The sequence below is a fragment of the Drosophila mojavensis genome, unplaced genomic scaffold (genome assembly GCF_018153725.1).
Source record: "Drosophila mojavensis isolate 15081-1352.22 unplaced genomic scaffold, ASM1815372v1 contig_231, whole genome shotgun sequence".
NCBI lineage: Eukaryota > Metazoa > Arthropoda > Insecta > Diptera > Drosophilidae > Drosophila > Drosophila mojavensis.
This window is the reverse complement of record NW_025318772.1, coordinates 1,182,144-1,200,009: the sequence shown is the minus strand read 5'-3', so window position 1 is coordinate 1,200,009 and position 17,866 is coordinate 1,182,144. Positions and strand designations below refer to the sequence as shown.

Sequence of the window (17,866 nt, the reverse complement as noted above, 5' to 3'; positions counted from 1 at the left end):
ATAAAAAAACGCTCCGAAAATTTGCGACACAAGCGATTGTTGTATTCTTTAGAAAAAGATTGGACCAATACATATAATATAATCTATATAGTAAATAAGAATATATGATATCATATATATATATATATATATATATATATATATATATATATATATATATATATATATATATAACTAGCTTATGGGACTGTCTGCAGAACTGCAAAGATCAGGCCAGCCATAGACGCCTGTGATGTAGAGGAAATATAGCAGCTTTTGCGTTTTTCCTGTATTTGGTTTAATGGAGTTTTCTGTAACGATGGGAGCTGCCTGCTTCGTTGGCTGCTCCTTAGTTTCCAGCTCACGCACATAGTTCATAAAGTTGTCCACATTTAGGGGTGTCTCCTCGACGGCCTTTGCCTCGCCTGCAGCTTGAAGTTTACGTTGAAATTCGCTACGATAATAATCATTAATCATGGACATCATGCTCTTCGAATACCTGTCAATCAGATAATAATATATGAAACATATATAAGTGATATAGTCCTTGAGCTCTACCAATAGATAATGCCTATCAGCAGAATGCCCTGCATGAATGGGCCCACCATCTTCTCTGTTAAATGCGTTAACTCAAGTAATTCTCTGGGTTTATTGTTTCTGTTGCTGTTCCCGAAAGCTTTCCCACCATTGGTTTAGCATGAAGAACTGTTCCTTAATATTCGGCCAGGCCATAGTCACAATCAACATTACCGTATTGGCAAAAACAAACAATTTCATCATCTCAAATGCTGGCAAGGAAGAGAAAGAGGATTGGAAGGGGTACTTTCATATATAGTTCCTTCTTACAGACCCTCCGGCGTGCGTAGATAGTCCCCGAAGCCGGAGTTCAGATCCTTGTCCTGTTCATCCTTTTGCTCAGGTGCCTTCTGTTCCTTACTGTGCTTGCCCTTGCCCTCGGCCTTATCCTTGCTCTGGGCGTGTCCTTTGCCGTGTCCGCTATGCTTGTGTCTGCCGTAGCCCGTTGATGTATTGGCGAAGGCCGATTTCTTCGATTTCATTGCATCCAATTGGAGCAGAGATGATAGCTGCTTCTGCCCCTGCTCCTGCTGCTGCTGCTTCTCCTATTCCTGCACCTGCTCACGATCCAGCGCCGTGCACGTCCTAACGCTGCCAAAGTTGCTCCAGCAATGACATATCGCCACAATTTGCGACCCACTTCCGAGACTCTGGGCAATTTTATGGTTTCGTTTTTATTGATTTGCATTGCTTACTGGCGCCAGGCGGCGGGTCTGGGGGCAAGCAGGTGAATTCACGAGCTCGTACAAACAGTCAGTAGAGCAATGCGCTTAAAATATCTATGCCTATTATATTTGTCAGCCTGAATTGAATAGAGCACACTGGGCGTCTAATTGCTCGAGTGCGTTAACAAAGTTATGCATTGATCAGTTTATACGGCTATACATTGATTATATATTAAATATCGAATTTGAAATATGTCACAAATTAGATTCGAATTATTTTAACGCACATCTTATATAATTGCTAACATTTTTTATTCATTTTCATTGATAAACATGAGAAATTTCAATGTAAATTTTTGATTTTTTAATTTATTTTTTTAAATTATGTTTATTCTTTTTTTATATTATTTATTTATTTATTTATTTTTTTTTTTTTGCGAATAGTCCGAAATCGAATTATAATATTACAAAATCTAATAAAATATTTAAGTTACTCTTGGAAAATCTTAAATTAATTTTTTTTTCTTTTATAATGCTTAATCTTCATAAAATATATTATTTATAAATATTTATGTAATGTACTATGTCTTTCCCCTGGCCTTAGGAGGCTTTACGGCATAGCTCTATCAAATGAAATGCTAGATTAAAGCATTTTAAATATTTTATTTATTAAATACCAATTTTGTGTCTTTAAACTAACGTAGATAGATCTATCCCTTATAATTCGTCACATATAACTAAAGCCAACAAATATTTCGATATACAATATTCAAGTACAATTTATTAAACGTTTCCAAATATCACATATTACAAGTGAGTGTTGTAGCAGTCAGCTTCCTTCTGCTGCAGCTGCTGCTCTTGCTCCGCTCTCTTCCCCCTCGCTCGAGGCGTACGCAGGCAGCAGGTGCAAAGCCCGCCCAGTACAACCAGCACACAGAAGACGGACAGAGAGAGGGCGACGTTGAGCTGCTTGAGCAACGTAAGGAACGAGGCGGAGAGCAGCCAGACGCGAGCCCAAGTAAGCACAGAGACGGCAAATGGAGCTCGCTTCTCTGCTGGCAGAGATTCGCCCATGCACGCAGTGAGCATGGCCTGAGCGCAGGAGACGCCCGCCTTGGGCAGAACGGTCAAGCACATCCACAGCATCTTCTCATAGAGCTCTGGCACTGAAAGCACAAGACTGTAAACCATTTGTCGATAGGCGAAGCCTGCATTAAACACCTACTCTTCACATCGTCCAAGAGCCAGCAGAGGCAGCCCACGCAGCCGCCCACAATGCAGAAGCCGCCCGCCCACTGCCACTTGTGGGCGTTGTGGCTGCGGCACAGGTAGACGGCGAGCAGACAGCCCAGAATCTCAGCCAGGCCAGCGAGCATGGTGTTGGGCGTCACATAGTCGCGGCCAAAGCTGCGCACATTTAGCAACAGACCCAGGTGGCTGATGAGGAAGGTGGCTAGCGCCATGTGGGTGGCCAGCATTTGCAGCTTGGCACGCGGATGGCCGTGCCACAGCTCCAGCCAGCGTGCGGCTGGTGGCTGCGAGCGCAGCCTCTCGCCCAGCAGTTCCAGCTGCAGGCAGAGATCATCTGGCAGCCTGGAGCAGCGCTCATTAGTCCGAGCTGCCTGCTGCAATAGCTGCTGCACCTGATCCATTGCAGCCGTCGGCTCAGCGCGCTGCAGCAGCCAGCGCGGCGAATCCGGCAGCCAGGGCAGCAGCAGCACAATGACAACGGGCAGCGAGGTGATGCCCACATAAACCTGACGCCAGCTATGGGCGAATGCTGCAATGGCGGGCAGCAGCAGGACGCCAACGGACCAGGAGGCGTCATAGAGCAGAAGCACGCCCTGCCGGCACTTGCCCGCCGTAATATCGCAAACTGGAAAGCATAAAATAAGCAAATAAAATATATTAAATATATTAAAAAAAAAAAATAAAATAAAAAAAAAATAAACATAAAAATAAAAAAATAATAAAATAAAATAAAAAAAAATAAAATAAAATAAATTGAATAAAATAAATAAGTAAAAATATGAAATGAAATGAAATAAATACAATAAAATTATAAAAATGTAATAAATAAAAACTAAAGAAATTTATAAAATACGAAATCTAACTTGAGGGATAAAAGATCGAAAATTATTCTTTATGATAACCTGCTACGCACATATTGCTTGTCCAGCTGTCATCATGAAGCAGCAGCAGACGCCGGACAGGCAGCGGAAGGAGCAATGCAAGCTGAAATCATTGACCAGGCCCGTGGCCGTGCCGCAGCAGAGCAGGCCCCAGATGCCGACGATGTAGACGCGCCGAGGACTGAGCACACGCATCAGCCGTGTGACCACCACGCCGCCGACGAACATTCCAAAGAGATGCCAATACTGGGACCAGGCCACGAAGATGTCGCTCAGGCAGACCAAATCGAACTCCATGATGAGCGACCGAAAGGCGTGTGCGTAGTTGAACTGCAGGCACTGTCGCATCGCATAGTTGGCCTCGCCATGGGCGACCAGCACATAGCACTGATCGTCCGAGACGGTCGTGTTCTCGGCGCCGCCATAGGCGCTCGTATCGCACCAGTACTCCTCGTTGGGGTACAGCTCGGGAGCTGTGAATATGATGAGGGCCATGAACCAGGCAGCCGGCAGCTTGCACAGAAAGATGATCAGCACGGAGCGCAGCTGCCAGATGCCAAAGTCACCCAGCACATGCGAGATGACGTCTCCTGCAGCCGTCTCTGGCTTCTCCTCCTGCTGCTGCTGCTCAGCATCCTGCTGACTGGTGTATATATAACTCAGGCGGGCATGTACCTCTGGCGTGGGCGTGGGACGGCGCTTTTTCCACTTGGCCTCAGGGGGACTGTAGCTTTGGTGCATGCTCACATGTGCAGAATCGAGTAACCACGTCTTACGGGCTTCGAACCTCCAGCATAACTGCGACTACGCTACAGCTTAGCGCAGCCATCAGAAAGTCTGAACAATCGCAGAGCAGAGCCCCCGGTTGGTGCTAGCCGACGATATCGTCGCTAATCAGATTGTCACTAAAATTTATTTCAGATGTTCGACACGGCAAACATTGAAGTCTGCCTAAACGATTATGTCAACAGGTATTTCTGTTATTATTTTTCTATTTTCTTTATTGTTAAGGTTTTCCATTGGGGCTAATGAGTAAAGAGTATACAGGCTTTTGACAGGGACTGTGGAATGGTTAATGAAAACATCAAATTCACGTGACGTGCATTCCTTTGAATGTAGTATTTGCAAAGGGGGACCAGCCCGAAGAAGGGGTGTCAGTTCCCATAGAGGCGATATCTATGGATCATGATATGAAGCCGAATCGATATAGTTTATTAGTCTATCTGCGCCATTTACATTTCGGAACCTTTAATATATGTATATAAATTATTAATTATAGCTTGTCAGGTATTTAGGATATACTATACATAAAATCCAGGGAATTTTGTACTTCAATGATCTGTTTTTCTAGGATTTAATATTTACAAAATAAGTTTATATAAAGTATCTGTACTAGCTAAGTATATAGGCTCATAAATACTTAAATTCATATCAACAGGATTTAACTATGCCATCTATAGGGATAGTATAGGAATAGCCCTCAAAACCATTTAAAAACATTGTTTAAGACAGAGCAATAGTTTTTAGTCAGGCCCCATTCCATTTTAGCCAAGACTCTAACCCACTATTTTTAAGCAGCGCCACCTAGTGGCATGGCGAGTAGGCCATATAATTGAATGTTACCAACAGTCAATTTGAGTTTAAATTGGGAAGTAAAAATGGAAAGAAATTTTAAATTTATGGTTTAATTAACATACGTTTAAAAAGAGCAAAAGCTGAAAGTAAATTGATGATTTAATTAATTAAATAATCATAAATTTACTTTTAATTATGTTGAGTTCATGACAGCAATATTATTAATGCTTTTTGCCTAACAACTTTGGTAATAATTATAATTTATATTAGCTTATAGCATATGTGGATATGCATATCAATGTATTTATATATAAATAATTATTTTTGCTATCACAATATTCTTTGGTTGAGGAATGCTCAGAGAAATGATCAAGATTTGACGCTTTTGGACAGTTCAAAACAAAACTTATGTAAGCTCCGGCAAACAAAATTACGCGAGTGTTGTTTACGTCGCAGAGCTGAAGCCAATTCAAGTTTAAACTTCAGTTGGGAGTTTGCAAAAAAACGTGTTTAGATAGCACAGCCAGTTGCTGGAAGCTTTTTACTTTCATTGCAGCAGCAACAATTAGCGAAGCTGAGCTGCTGCAGTTGCAACCGGAGAGAGCAGCGGCAAGTGCAACAGCAATCAGTTGCATTTGAGCCAGCACAGTGGCCACAACGAGATGGAAGCCCAGTTGGATATCTACAAAGATGCCGTCGTCTTCATAACGGGCAAGTTTTCATTCTTCAATGATTTCTATTTACCTAATGCACCTCCATTCGATAGGCGCCACTGGCTTCGTGGGCAAAGCTCTGCTGGAGAAGCTGCTGTGGAGTTTTCCCCAGATCAAGCGCATCTACATGCTCATCCGCGCCAAGGCTGGCGTCTCGCCCGAGCAGCGTTTCCAGAACTTCCTACAGAATGACATTTTTCAGCGCATGCGCAGCTCGTTTCCAGAGCGTCTAAAGAAAATCTCGTATTTTGCGGGAAACATCGAGGATGATTATTTTGGTAAGACGCGAGCTTCGAGAGTGAAAATACTGAACGGAAAATTGCCCATAAAGCTTTTCTTTTTGATTTTCTTTTGAATCTCAACAGGTTTGCATGAGCGGGACAGAGACGAGCTTTGCGCAGAGGTTAATATTATATTCCACAGCGCCGCGACAGTAAGTTCCAGTTTGATATGGTCTCCTCATATATAGTCATATAGATCACCTCCGCTTACAGGTGCGTTTCAATGAGCGTCTCAATGTGGCAGCTCGCGTCAATTCGCTGGCCACCTACAATCTGCTGGAGATGTGCACAAAAATGCGCCAACTGCAGGTAAGTGAGAGAGGAGCTTTAAGACTTTAGCTGGACTCGTATTGGATTGTGTTAGAAGTCATTTACTTTAAGTGAGAATGGATTGATATCAACTAAAGCATGAGTCCTTACGACTTTATGTGCTTCTGCTGCTTAAAGTTGCTTTTTATACCCTGAAGGTATTGCCCATGGGACATGCGGTGGAGGCAGATGAAGGCGTGGCTGTGTTGATTTAGCCCTATCCCTCTGTCTATCTATCAGTCCGTTCGTCTATGTAGCATACATAGATCAAGTTTATTGCAACAAATCAATAATGTTTTTTGTTTTAATGCTAAAGATTAAAACACTTATACAAAATAATGTTTAAATATTATCTCCCACATCCCAATTTTTTTTCGAGTATTTTATGAAATTTAAATTTATTTCATATTTTTCATGCAGACACCAAACTCCTGTTCGAAGCTTAGTTGCAAATATATCCAATATGTGAATGAGTGAGATTTAAAAAAAAAAAATGTCAAATATTCAATAAAAATCTGCGCATAGCTGACAGTTTCATTTAATTCCGTTGTCAGTCACAATTTATTACCCGAAAAAAGTTTGGCAAATTAGCAAAAGCAACGCTGAACAGTGAAAAACATTTTCCCTATACGTATGCACACATACAAACATGCAAGCGTTTTTTCTATGCAGTCGCACACACACACACACATATGCATACTCTATCTATGCGTGCACTCTATCTTATTCTAAAAATCACAATTGCTATTGAATTGTATTTGATTGGTTTTCATAGTCCAGCACGCCGACTGGAGTTATCTTAATTATATTTTCTTTGCGTACATTTTATAAGTAATTTTTATGTAAACATTAATTTAATCTTAAGTCTTAAATGAGCTTTGAAAGTTTTGTAAGCATGAGCTTTTGAAGCTTTACTTTTATTTTAATTGTTAATCATTGCAATGGACTTTGTATACAAAATATGATAATTATGTGTGCTTTATTTTGCAGCGTTTTCTGTACGTATCCACTGCGTACTGTAATCCGGGTCGCAAGTATGTGGACGAGTGCATTTATGCCACACTGCCGCCTGTGGACTGGCGGCAGTTCCTGAGCGCCGTCAAAAAGATACCCGAGGAGTACCTGAACCGGCTGGCCGACTACATAAAGGGCCCGCACGTGAACACGTATACGTTCACCAAGTCGATTGCGGAGCAGATTGTGAACTCCTACAGGGACCGCATACCCATTGTCATAGTGCGACCCTCGATTGTGACGGCCGCCTATCGGGAGCCGTATCCGGGCTGGATCGACAACATACAGGCGATCAGCGGCATTATGATGGAGATCGGCAAGGGCGGCATCAGCAGCATATTGGGGGACAAGAATCTGATTTGCGACATTATTCCCGTGGACTTTGTGGTCAATGCAATGATCATGATGGTGCACAAGGCGGAGCTGGGCAGGTGGGTGGATCGAACAGCCACTCTGAAGATCTGTGAAGAGTAATTTGAACGTTTGCCCTAGCAGCATCAGCGTCTGCAATGCCAGCTCAGGCTCTACGAATCCCATCACCTGGCAGCGACTCGGTGAACTGACCATGAAGTGGTCCCGCATCTATCCCACCAGGCGCATGATCATGTTTCCCAGCTTCAAGTATCGTCGCGGCGCCTTGAGGCACGAGCTGGCCGTGTGGCTGCTGCACTTTGTGCCCGCGCTGCTGATGGATCTGCGCACTCTGGCGCTGGGCTCCAAGCGGCGCTTCGCCACGCCCATAGCCAAAAAGTTTCGACAAGCCTGCCTGGCGGGTAGCTAAAAGAGTCGCTGCCTTAAGATCATTCCTTAAGATCATTCTTTCGCTTGCAGGCAGCTTCTTTTCGTTGAACGAGTGGATATTCAAGAACCGCAGTCGATTCTACTTCAAGCAGCTGATTGAAAACGGGACTTTTGGCGAGCTCTGCTGGAACCTGGATGAGCTCAACTACGATGACTATGTCAGACGCCATGTGATCGGCATCAATAAATATTTACATCGGGAAAAGTTTACACTCGATGCCAACAAAATGCAGGTGACCAGGTGAGTTTCATAAACTGGCGATGGCATTGAGTTTCAGTGAAGTTTAATGCTGTTGAGAGTAAGTGAGAAACTACTTTCCGATATCTGTTCGTCTTTTCTTTGCCTACCTGTAGAATCTACTGGTTCTGGATATTTGCGCACCTGTGCTTCTATATGCTGCTGGTGTACATACTACTCTAATCAGTAAGATAAGCAATAAATTCTTTCGCTTGTAACTAATCACAGAGAATTGAGTTTTATTAGCTTAGTTAGTATAGAGAATAAAAGAGGAGTTGGGGTAGCTCACAGGCAGAGCTCTATAGGCGCGTATTGTGCACATCCGACTCGATGGTCCAGACGGGCGCATTCAGGGGCGACTGCTCCTTCTTGTCCTGCTGCTCCTCTTGCTCCAGCTGCGCCACCACGGGCGTCGTGCTGGTGCGCGGCGTGAGCAGGAGGCAGGTGCAGATGCCGCCCAGAATGCTGAAGACGCTGTAGGAGGTCAGCGAGAGGGCGGTGTCGATGCGCTTGAGTACGTTGAAGAAGGGCGCCGAAAGTAGCCAGACGCGCGCCCAGGTGATCACCGAGAAGACGAAGAGCTGCTTCTTATTCGCCGGCACCAGCTCGTTCATGCAGGCGAGGAGCATGGACTGGGCACATGACACTGCTGCCTTGGGTATCGTCGCTATGATCATCCATAGCGAGACCTTCAGCTCCGCATTCACTGTAGCAGAGAGAGAGAGAGAGAGAGAGAAAAGAAATTATTCTAGTCACGGTCAAGGCAAGCAATCCTCTTTAGCACTCACTGGAGTCGGCGCCCGTGAAGAGCCAGCCCATGCAGCCCATCATGCCAGCGAGTATATTAAAGGTGCCCGCGCACTGCCACTTCCATTTGTTGTGCTTCAGCGTGAAGTGCAGCGCCAGGAAGCAGCCAATGATCTCCGAGAAGCCTGAGGAAGAAACGTCAGTAAATATCAACTGCTCCATTCGAAGCATCACCCAAGGTCTCACCCATGGCTATGGTGTTGGGCACCAGGTAGTCGCGGCCAAAGGACCTTATGTTCAGCAGCATGCCCATGAAGTTGATCACGAAGAACGCCAGCGCGAGGTGAGCTGCGACCATGTGCGTCTTGGCCCGCCTGCCCTGCCAGAGCTGCGTCCAGGGTGCGGGCGCCGGCGCTGTTTTCAGCCTCTCGCTGAGCTGCTCCAGCTGCTGCCGGAAATCGGGCGGTATCTTGAAGCAGCGGTCGTTGATCTCTGCGCCCTCGCGCACCATCTGCTCCACATTGTCGATGGAGTGATGATCTATGGCGTGCCGCAGCAGCCAGCGCGGCGAATCGGGTGTCCAGTACAGCAGCACAATCAGCATTACCGTGGGAAACGTTATGCCCACATAGATGAGGGACCAGCTGTTGAAGAACGACGACAGCGTGGGCAGCAGGATGACGCCAATGGACCAGAACGTGTCGTACAGTATGATGGCGCCAATGCGGTGCATGCCGGCCGTAATGTCCGTAACTGCAGGTGGATGAGAGAGGATTAATCAAATTGGAGAAGACATTATATTTCCCTAATGGATAATTGATTGGGAAATTGAAAGAAAAATGGGAAGTTACGACTAGAGGTGGAGGAGATTGCTGACTTTGTAATGGGAAATTTAGTGCTTTAATGCAGGGGAAATTAGAGAGGATATTTTGAAAATTCTTCAACTCGAGATTAGCTAGGCAAAGACACTAAGATATAAGACTAACGGAAATGCAAATGAAAATTATCTGCTTAATCTTCTGCAATCAGATTGAAAATGAGATCAAGAGAGATTTAGATATAAGAGAAAATTTGCTATGCATTGCTTGCGGGATACTAAAGTGGAATTCAAACAGTATTGAAGCACAAGAGACTTTTTCACTTACATATCGCCTGTCCAGCGGTAAACATAATGGCACAGCAGACGGCCGAGAGGCAGCGGAAGGCGCAGTGCAAGCTGAAGTCCCTCGCATAGCCAGTGACGACGCCACACAGAATCTGAGCGATGGCGCCCACACAGTAGGTGCTGCGCGGACTGATGCCCAGCATCATCTTGGTGCCCATGACGCCGCCAACGAGCACGCCGAACAGATGCCAGTACTGGGTCCAGGCAATGAAGATGTCGCGCAGACAGACCAGATTGAATTGCATAATCAGGGAGTCGAAGCTGGAGACGTACGTGAACTGCTCGCACTCGCTGCGGCTGCCCGAGCTGTCGTCCAGCACATAGCACTGGTTATCCGAGATGCTGTAATTGGAGCTGGAGCTGCTGTTCAGGTAGCTGGTGTCGCAGGTGAACTCCGTGCGCGGATACAGCTCCGGTGCTGTGAAGATGATGCAGGCCATGAACCAGGCGGCGGGTATTTTGCACAGGAAGATGATGAGTATGGTGCGCAGCTGCCAGATGCCAAAGTTGCCAACTACATCGGTGATGACGTCGCTGCCGGGTGCTGTGGCTGGAGCAGCGGGAATCCGAGCACCCTCATCCTTTGGGCTGGCTTGTGAGATATGTCGGTGCGACAGCTGGGGACTAGGCATGGGCGACCGACCGCCGACCGTCTGAACTGTGGATGCCTGATTGATCATTTCCGCGCAGCTCGGCCCAGTCTAGCACATTTTCCGCCCTGACCACGTCCACGGGAGCTCTGCGAATGACAAATCGTCCATTTCCATCAGTTCTGCTGTGCGTGACACATTGTGTTCAATTATTTATTTTATTTATCGATAAATATTAACATACGATATAGTATGAAAACATTTGTACCACCCGCCCCCACCCAGCCGGCGCTCAATTGAAATCAATTGAAAGCGGTTACAGCTGAAATCAGTTGACTTTCCACAACAGCCGGCATTGAATAACATGCCGAATTCATCAAATGCCAGCTCCTCGAATTTCGATGCCATGACGGCAGTACGATTTGCCCCTTTGAAGCGACAAATTGTCATTTGATATAAGTTGATAAGAGTTGAAAGAGCTTGAAGACCTAAAACAAAAAGAATCTATAGATATGACATTCATACCGAAACACATCTATATAAGAAAGATTTCTAGATCTGAAAAGTGTTCCCTGTAAAATTAAATTAATTCAACCAATTTATTGAACAATTTAACAACCAAAATATTCGAGTATTTCTTCTGAATGTAAATAAATTTTGAAGCTATTTTTGTATCCTTGTGATTGAATTACCTAATTAAGATTTGATTACCAGTTTAAAAAAAATATGTCTATATAGATATATAAATTTTTAAATATATAATTCTCCTCTATTATTAAGGGTATTCCTCTACCAGTTGTTATTCCTTTTTTTTTTTTTAGTTCCTGGAACTCCAAGTGCTTGTCTGGCTCTACCGCAATCAGAAAATGCTTAGCAACTTAATACGTTTTATTTTCTCCTTTTATATCTTTGAGTGGCTTATCAAAATGTGTGAAAAGATCATATAACAATAACGACTTTATCACGATTTATATTGTTATCTATATTATAGGGTTCGTCTGAGCCATATATTTGTCAAATATAAACAAGATACGATATGCCCTGGAGGCCCTGCGTAAGCTACCAACTAAGAAGTCTGTTGGGTTAACTAAAATCGTATATTTATATACAATTTTATTATTTGTTCGTTATATATAGTCTACAGATGTATGGACCATATATAGATATAAGTATATAGATAGACCCTTTGGCTGATGTCCACGTAATTAAGCTAGTATTGGTATTGGTATTGGCTTTCCGAATATATCTATTTGAGTTAACTAATATAGTATATTTATATATAATTTAATTATTTGTTCGTTATGTGTAGATAGACCCTTTGGTTGAGTCCACGTAATGAAACTAATTTGCATATTGTATTGTCTTGTCGGATATATCTATTTGAGGTGCTAATTTCGAGTGATCCAACAGCCTGAGTGGCCAATTGTCAAGTGGAGCATATGCCATGGAACAATGCCCCCGTGGCTCCGGCATCTGTCAGCTGTCGCCGTTGGGCGTGCAAATATTTTAATTTCGAATTCGAGCGCTGGTGCTAATTGCAGTGGGCAATCGGTAACGGGTATACGAAACTGGTTCCCCAATATTTCATATTAGAGTTTTCCATATAAATTCCAATCGGCACTTTTCTGCGCAGCAGTCAGCAAACGCCGAGAAAATCATGCGGGCAGGGGCTTAATTTAGTTGAATTACTCGTTGTGCGAATGCAAATTAATTAAAGCTGATACAAAAAAGGGGGACCGGCAGGTGGATTGCAATCCATTAATGCTTTGTTTTGAATATTTTATACATATATTCATTTTATTAGCTGAGCCAATTCAAGTTTTTAATTTCCTTAAGTGGAGCAAAGCAGCGAGGCAACTAGAAATAGAACTAAGCCTTTATAAGTAGTGCAAGTGCTGCTGAGAAGCGTGATCAGATATATTATATAGGTATATAGGAAATAATGTTAAAGTGATTGTAGCGCTTGACTTAATACAATATTAACATTAAAGCTATAAATCAGATGGAATTAATTACTACCAGCTTAAAAGATATTTGAGTTATGGTTCATATTTTTAACTATTAATAAGAATATTAATTCCAAATTGTTTTGAGCATATATTAAACCTGATTTGACAAAAAAAAAAAAAAAATAAAATAAAATAAATAAATAAAATAAAAATAAAAATAATAATAATAATAATAATAATATTAATAATAGTAAACTACCTGATAAAAGTATATATATCTATGTATATATATATATATATATATATATATATATATTTTTTTTTTTTTTTTTTTTAATTGAACATAAAGGTGTTCATAAAAATTTATAATAAAAGCATAAACTGAGAACACTGAGAAAATATTTCAGAAATCTTATATATGTTAGCTAATATTCTGCCTGATCTTTATATTAGCGATTGGAGGCTTGATGTTCATAAAATTGATTTAAATAATATGCGTATTTTATAGTCGTATCTCACTTTTTGTACAAGTTTACCAATTAACACCCAGCCTGCGTCAATTTATTTCGCTCAACTTTCTGCAGCTTTATAGGGCAAAGTTTCTGATGTTTGTATACAAATGAATAACAACTTATTGAACGCGAATAAACAGTTTTGTATGTTCAATCGGAACGTTTGTGGAGTGTCTTTAATTTGTTTGTTGCGCGCTTTTCATTTCTTTTTTTATTTGTTTTTGTGCCGCGCGAACGTCTTAATCGGTCGAGAGGCGGAATCGAACTGAAGCAAATGCCACACGAGCCGCCATATCGAAGACGTCGTCAATGTCGGGCCGATTGTCGCAGCCCCCATCGGTGTGTTAATTTTCTTAATGAATTTGTACAAATAATTAAAAGCCATTGCTAGGGAAACTTTAACCGAAACACTTCCGTTCGAACTGGTGGCATGAGCTGTCCTCTAGGCAAGGGCAGGCAGGAGGCGTTTTAACAGGATATTATTGCAAGTCTGCGTCTCCATAATTTCCGCACTTAATCAATAACACTTTGGTCTCTCTACTAATGCACTTGACACGATTATCGTCGCTGTCTAGTCCACAGTTTAGATTATAAAGCTATCAATAGTCAATGGATCAGAATGCAGCTATTGCATCTGCCACTCTACTACGGCTGGCTGATAAAAACAATTTTTTAATTGCACTGCCATCTACTACTACGGCGGGTATTCTATTTTAATCTTTATGGTACGTACCTGTCGTAATTCGCACTTGCTTAGGCCAAGTGACACACTCGCATTTATTTTCGATTAGCTGACATAGAACTTTTTTCTTTCATTATAAATAGGCCCAACTTTTTATAAATAAAACTATAAGAAATCAGCCAAGAAAATTGGTGAATGTGCAGAAAACTCAGAAATGGAACAATTAACTGCCAGCTTTGTAAAACAATTACCATATTTTGTGTGGGTTAAGAAATATAAACTAATAATAATAAAAAAAGTATCATATTTTGTATGGCTTAAGAAAAAAATAATAATAATCATATAAAACATATGTAATTGCATTTTTTATGGTTGTCCAAATTTTAAAAATAGAATTTTTAAAAATATAATTCTTTATATGTTTTTAATGTATTTATTAGAATCCGGTTATAACGACACTCAAGGGACCGTCGTTATACCTGGAAGGTGCTACAACCGTATAAGTTTGCTCATAAAAATTTGTCTGGGGACCAGAATTTTCGTCGCTATAACCGTACAGACGCTATAAGAATCTATAAGAGTCGTTATAAGCGGATTCTACTGTATAGCGAAATAAATAAAAAATTATTTATTTTAATATAATAGTTTCCGTATATTATAATAAACTAGTATTCTAGTCTAGTAATATTAACTATTTAATAATATATGCTAGACACATCTTCTGACTCAACAACGACAATAGATCAATGTGATCTTCTCTTTTGTAGTCTTAGTCAAGTTATTTAAAGCATTACTAATTTCTATATAGACACTCGCAATAATATATGCCAGCTCGAGCTGTTGACATTTCGATCATCACGCGCTTTAAATATTTTCTAATACTAATTGAGTTCATATATCACACATTAGTTTAATATTAATCAGCTATAATGAACGTAATTTTCTTTAATTTAATTAGCAGTGAATTGACGCAATACTTTACGCATAGACAGACAGACAGAAAACCGCAATTTCACTCCACTGATCCGGCTGAAATGTCTGTGCAAATACGTGTGAAGGGCGGGTCTTTAATACATTTATTGTTAAATAACTATAAATATACTTTTCTTATATCTATAAAATAGAATCTAGAACTTAGGCGCCTATAATTTTTTATGGCAAAAGCTGTTGTTAAGGAAAGTGTTGCCTACTTTTAGGCAGTGACATAAAATTCAAATGGTTTGCGTGCTCTGCGATTTGCTAGCCACGTCACTGATCTCGTTCATGCTGTCGCACTCATGGATCGTATCGAAGTTGATGTGCCACAGATCTGCTATGCTCACGGCGACTGTCTGCTCAAAGTTGTGGAGCAGCTCGTTGCTGTAGTTGCTCACGTCGGAGCTGGCGGTGCTGCAGCGGCGCATGATCACGGCCGAGTTGCGGCGATAGGTGTTTGGCGTCGGCACCTGACCCACCTGCAGCTGCTCCGTATTCCAGTAGTAGCGGTTGAGCAGCCGCATGATGAGGCCGTACACCCAGCCCACTGTCGCAATTATGCTAATGGGCAGCAGGCGATGCACCACAGTCAGCGTGCTCAGCAGCGGCGAGAACACCAAGCAGAGCCGCCCAAAGCTAACCACTGAGAGCATGAGCAGCACTCGCTTCTCCGGCGACACCATTTCGCCCGTGCACGTGGTGAGCACAGCTATGGAAGCAGCATTGGCAAACTTCAGCAGCATCCAAAATATGAGCTCCAAGCCCACGCGGCGTGAATTGCGATCTAAAGCAGCGAATGTTATAGTTGATTGATAGATGTGAATATTAATATATATATATATGCCCACCTGTCTCTGGCAGCAGCCACACCAGATAGGTGCACAGTCCGGCGACGATCATCAGATTTCCCGCCCAGCGCCAGTAGCGGCGCGTGTAGAGTATGAAGTAGAGGCCCACAAATAGGCCGACCATTTCGGCAAAGCCCAGGGCGGCGGTATTCACATGAACCTGCTCCTCGCCCAGACTGCGAATCATCAGCAGTATAATGTTGTACAGCACCTGAGCACAGCCCCAGATCAGGTGTATGTATATTAGTTGACGGCGTTTGGTCTCCTTGTCCCAGATCTGGCAATAGCCGATGCGCTGCTGGGCCTTGAGTTCGCTGGCATAGATGGTCAGCCTGACGTCCAGAGTGAGGGGCACCATGCGATTGTTATGCGTGGCCGACTCCAGGAGCAAACGTAGCGCTTGCTCCACTCGCTGGTGACGCAGCAGCCAGCGCGGAGCATCCGAGATCCAGCGATGCAGCCAGACGAGCACAATCAAGGACGAGGATATGGCCACATACAGATGACTCCAGTTATCGAAGTATATGGATATGGCGGGCAGCAGCACCAAGCCAATTGACCAGAAGAGCTCTGACAGCGTGACCACCAAGATGCGTGCCTTGCCCGAGGTGATGTCCATTACTAATGAAGAGGCCAAGAGCTGAGACCAAGTTTGTGTCTTAAGTCTTTTGTTTTTGCTTACATATGAAATGCCCGGCTGTGTACATGAGCGTGCAGCAGACGGAAGTGAGGCAACGGAAATAGATGTGCAGCTGATAGGTGTCCACCAGACCCGTCAGATTGCCACAAAAGATCTGGCCCAGCATGCCGAGCAGCATCAAACGACGCGGACTGATGCTGAAAGTGGAAAGTTTTCAGATGACTTTGAGATTCACGGAAGAGTCAGGCGCAGACTCACTGTTGGAGTGCCTGGTATGCGAGTAGACCGCCAATTAGTGCGCCGAGCGCATGAAAAGATTGGGTGACCGCCACCAGCACACGACGCGAGCATATCAAATCGAAGTCCACGATCAGCGACTTGTACTCCGCATGGTGCTCGACGCGCTCGCAGGGCATCACCTGTTGCGTTCCGTTCCAGCTCGTTCCATAGCGCTGCACAAAGTTGTGGGACAAGCTCTGTGCATAGGCATTGCACACCTGCACGCTGAACAGCCGATCCGTGTTCCGACTCTCACTGGGCAGCGACTCGCTGGCATTCCAGCTCGCCGAGCGACAGACCAGCTCTCCGCGTTGCGGATAGGGTGCCGTATAAATGATGCAGGCCATGAACCAGGCCGTGGGTATTTTGCATAGAAATATTAGAAGTATCGTGCGCAGCTGCCAGCGTCCGAAATTCCCATTGATGTGCTGCACAATGTCGACGCCAGGTGGCGGTGCAGAGGATCTGCGCCGCTTACAGATCTCATCGTTGGCCTTCATCATCTTCAGTGACCGACACTAACGCGAGCACTGAGCTCTGCGGCCTCATTTCCATTGACGAGGAAAAAAACTGGAGTTTGTTTTAGCTGTTAGCTCAAATTGGGTGCAAATTAGTTGCCAGAACGATATATGTCATCGATTGAAAAATAAACGTATTAATTTGTATACCCTGTACTCAGTGATGAGAGGTGTATTCGCTATTTTTTTGCAAACCGCGTTTCATCAAAACAATTTTGTGCGTTGTCGAGTTATTTGCTGTGTGCAGGATATTTCGCAGTTATATAAACCCAAGTATTACGTTTTATCCAAGTATTTTTTCGCCTGCTTTACTTTGCATTGTTATGAAAGCAACTACGTAAGAGTAAGACCTTAATCAAATAGCACGGGCTAAATACAAAATTTACTTAAATAATAAAATTAATTTACTGTTTTCAATTTACAGGAAGTGTCTGGGAAAAAATATAAAAAAAGCAGCGACACAATGGAATCAAAGGTGATAATTGAAATGCTATTCACATAACACATGTAAAATAGGAATTACTTAGGGGGAAGGCAAGGGGAATGAGCTGATATATAACATATATAAATTAAATAATGAAGAAGAGCAAAGCTCAGCTTATCTTAAACCAAAAAGTAAAACACTATTTTATATTTTATTATTATTATGTATTGAATTTATTCATTTCGACCTTTGAT

At 42.9% G+C, this 17,866-nt stretch overlaps 6 protein-coding genes across 8 annotated transcripts; 1 reads left to right on the top strand and 5 right to left on the bottom strand.

Moving 5' to 3' along the window:
- Positions 1-142: 142 nt before the first annotated feature.
- LOC6574562 lies at positions 143-623 on the bottom strand. Its single transcript, XM_002000569.3, has 2 exons — positions 538-623; positions 143-478 (listed from the first exon to the last, which is right to left on the bottom strand). Exons 1-2 carry the CDS (start codon positions 585-587, stop codon positions 175-177), a joined length of 354 nt encoding a protein of 117 aa, XP_002000605.1. The 5' UTR covers positions 588-623; the 3' UTR covers positions 143-174.
- Positions 624-627: 4 nt separating this feature from the next.
- On the bottom strand, positions 628-1,176 carry LOC6574561. 2 transcript variants are annotated; one of them, XM_002000568.4, is made up of 2 exons: positions 830-1,173; positions 628-767 (listed from the first exon to the last, which is right to left on the bottom strand). In XM_002000568.4, the coding sequence occupies exons 1-2, from the start codon at positions 1,035-1,037 to the stop codon at positions 628-630; spliced, it is 348 nt and encodes a 115-aa protein (XP_002000604.1). In that variant the 5' UTR covers positions 1,038-1,173. The 2 variants fall into 2 exon arrangements, with proteins under 2 accessions (XP_002000604.1, XP_015023001.1); XM_015167515.2 differs by having other exon boundaries at positions 676-767; positions 826-1,176.
- Positions 1,177-1,973: 797 nt separating this feature from the next.
- Positions 1,974-4,165, bottom strand: LOC6574560 (solute carrier family 22 member 3). The gene is made up of 3 exons (XM_002000567.4): positions 3,385-4,165; positions 2,446-3,096; positions 1,974-2,386 (listed from the first exon to the last, which is right to left on the bottom strand). The coding sequence occupies exons 1-3, from the start codon at positions 4,091-4,093 to the stop codon at positions 2,028-2,030; spliced, it is 1,719 nt and encodes a 572-aa protein (XP_002000603.1). The 5' UTR covers positions 4,094-4,165; the 3' UTR covers positions 1,974-2,027.
- A 1,424-nt stretch (positions 4,166-5,589) lies between these two features.
- LOC6574559 (putative fatty acyl-CoA reductase CG5065) lies at positions 5,590-8,466 on the top strand. The gene is made up of 8 exons (XM_002000566.2): positions 5,590-5,638; positions 5,694-5,918; positions 6,006-6,073; positions 6,135-6,230; positions 7,221-7,675; positions 7,740-8,017; positions 8,076-8,286; positions 8,400-8,466. Exons 1-8 carry the CDS (start codon positions 5,590-5,592, stop codon positions 8,464-8,466), a joined length of 1,449 nt encoding a protein of 482 aa, XP_002000602.2.
- A 23-nt stretch (positions 8,467-8,489) lies between these two features.
- Positions 8,490-13,510, bottom strand: LOC6574558 (solute carrier family 22 member 13). Of its 2 annotated transcripts, none has more exons than XM_015167514.3 (5): positions 13,254-13,510; positions 10,176-10,934; positions 9,277-9,783; positions 9,072-9,215; positions 8,490-8,989 (listed from the first exon to the last, which is right to left on the bottom strand). In XM_015167514.3, the coding sequence occupies exons 2-5, from the start codon at positions 10,873-10,875 to the stop codon at positions 8,583-8,585; spliced, it is 1,758 nt and encodes a 585-aa protein (XP_015023000.1). In that variant the 5' UTR covers positions 10,876-10,934; positions 13,254-13,510; the 3' UTR covers positions 8,490-8,582. The 2 variants fall into 2 exon arrangements, with proteins under 2 accessions (XP_015023000.1, XP_015022999.1); XM_015167513.3 differs by having other exon boundaries at positions 13,271-13,510.
- A 1,060-nt stretch (positions 13,511-14,570) lies between these two features.
- LOC6574557 (solute carrier family 22 member 7) lies at positions 14,571-17,216 on the bottom strand. The gene is made up of 4 exons (XM_002000564.4): positions 16,650-17,216; positions 16,434-16,588; positions 15,752-16,372; positions 14,571-15,687 (listed from the first exon to the last, which is right to left on the bottom strand). The coding sequence occupies exons 1-4, from the start codon at positions 17,171-17,173 to the stop codon at positions 15,140-15,142; spliced, it is 1,848 nt and encodes a 615-aa protein (XP_002000600.1). The 5' UTR covers positions 17,174-17,216; the 3' UTR covers positions 14,571-15,139.
- Positions 17,217-17,866: the final 650 nt, after the last annotated feature.